Below are 330 nucleotides of genomic sequence, written 5' to 3'. Positions count from 1 at the left end.
TGCGAGAGCCTGGCGCTGCTGGAGGAGCAGGGCGAGGGCGCGCAATGGCACAACGTGGGCACCCAGCCCACAGCAGACGTCTTCAGCCTGGCCCAGGTCTCTGGCCTTCTGCTGCTGGACGCGGCGCTCTACAGCCTCGCCACCTGGTACCTGGAAGCTGTGTGCCCAGGTGGGCCGTAAGGGCACGGGGCTCTGGGCCTGTCTCTTATACACATCTAGATGTGTATAAGAGACAGCCCGGCCCTAGTAAGAGCCTGGGATTTGTAGAACTCTCAGGAGGGAGCTGGCCCCACACTGGGCCTAGGAGGGGAAAACATGGTACAGCCCCGA

The 330-nt window shown here is 63.0% G+C and overlaps 1 protein-coding gene across 1 annotated transcript in view; it reads left to right on the top strand.

Annotated features, from left to right (window-relative positions):
- LOC105553741 (ATP-binding cassette sub-family A member 7-like) overlaps positions 1-169 on the top strand; it is a gene marked incomplete at both ends in the record, with an annotated part of 5,369 nt that extends 5,200 nt beyond the window's left edge. The window contains one exon of the mRNA XM_011999876.1: positions 9-169. Within this exon, the coding sequence (XP_011855266.1) occupies positions 9-169 (161 nt within the window). The remainder of the gene's footprint in view (positions 1-8) is intronic.
- Positions 170-330: the final 161 nt, after the last annotated feature.

The sequence above is a fragment of the Mandrillus leucophaeus genome, unplaced genomic scaffold (assembly GCF_000951045.1).
Source record: "Mandrillus leucophaeus isolate KB7577 unplaced genomic scaffold, Mleu.le_1.0 Scaffold6069, whole genome shotgun sequence".
Classification (NCBI taxonomy): Eukaryota; Metazoa; Chordata; class Mammalia; order Primates; family Cercopithecidae; genus Mandrillus; species Mandrillus leucophaeus.
This window is presented reverse-complemented; position numbering and strand designations above follow the sequence as displayed.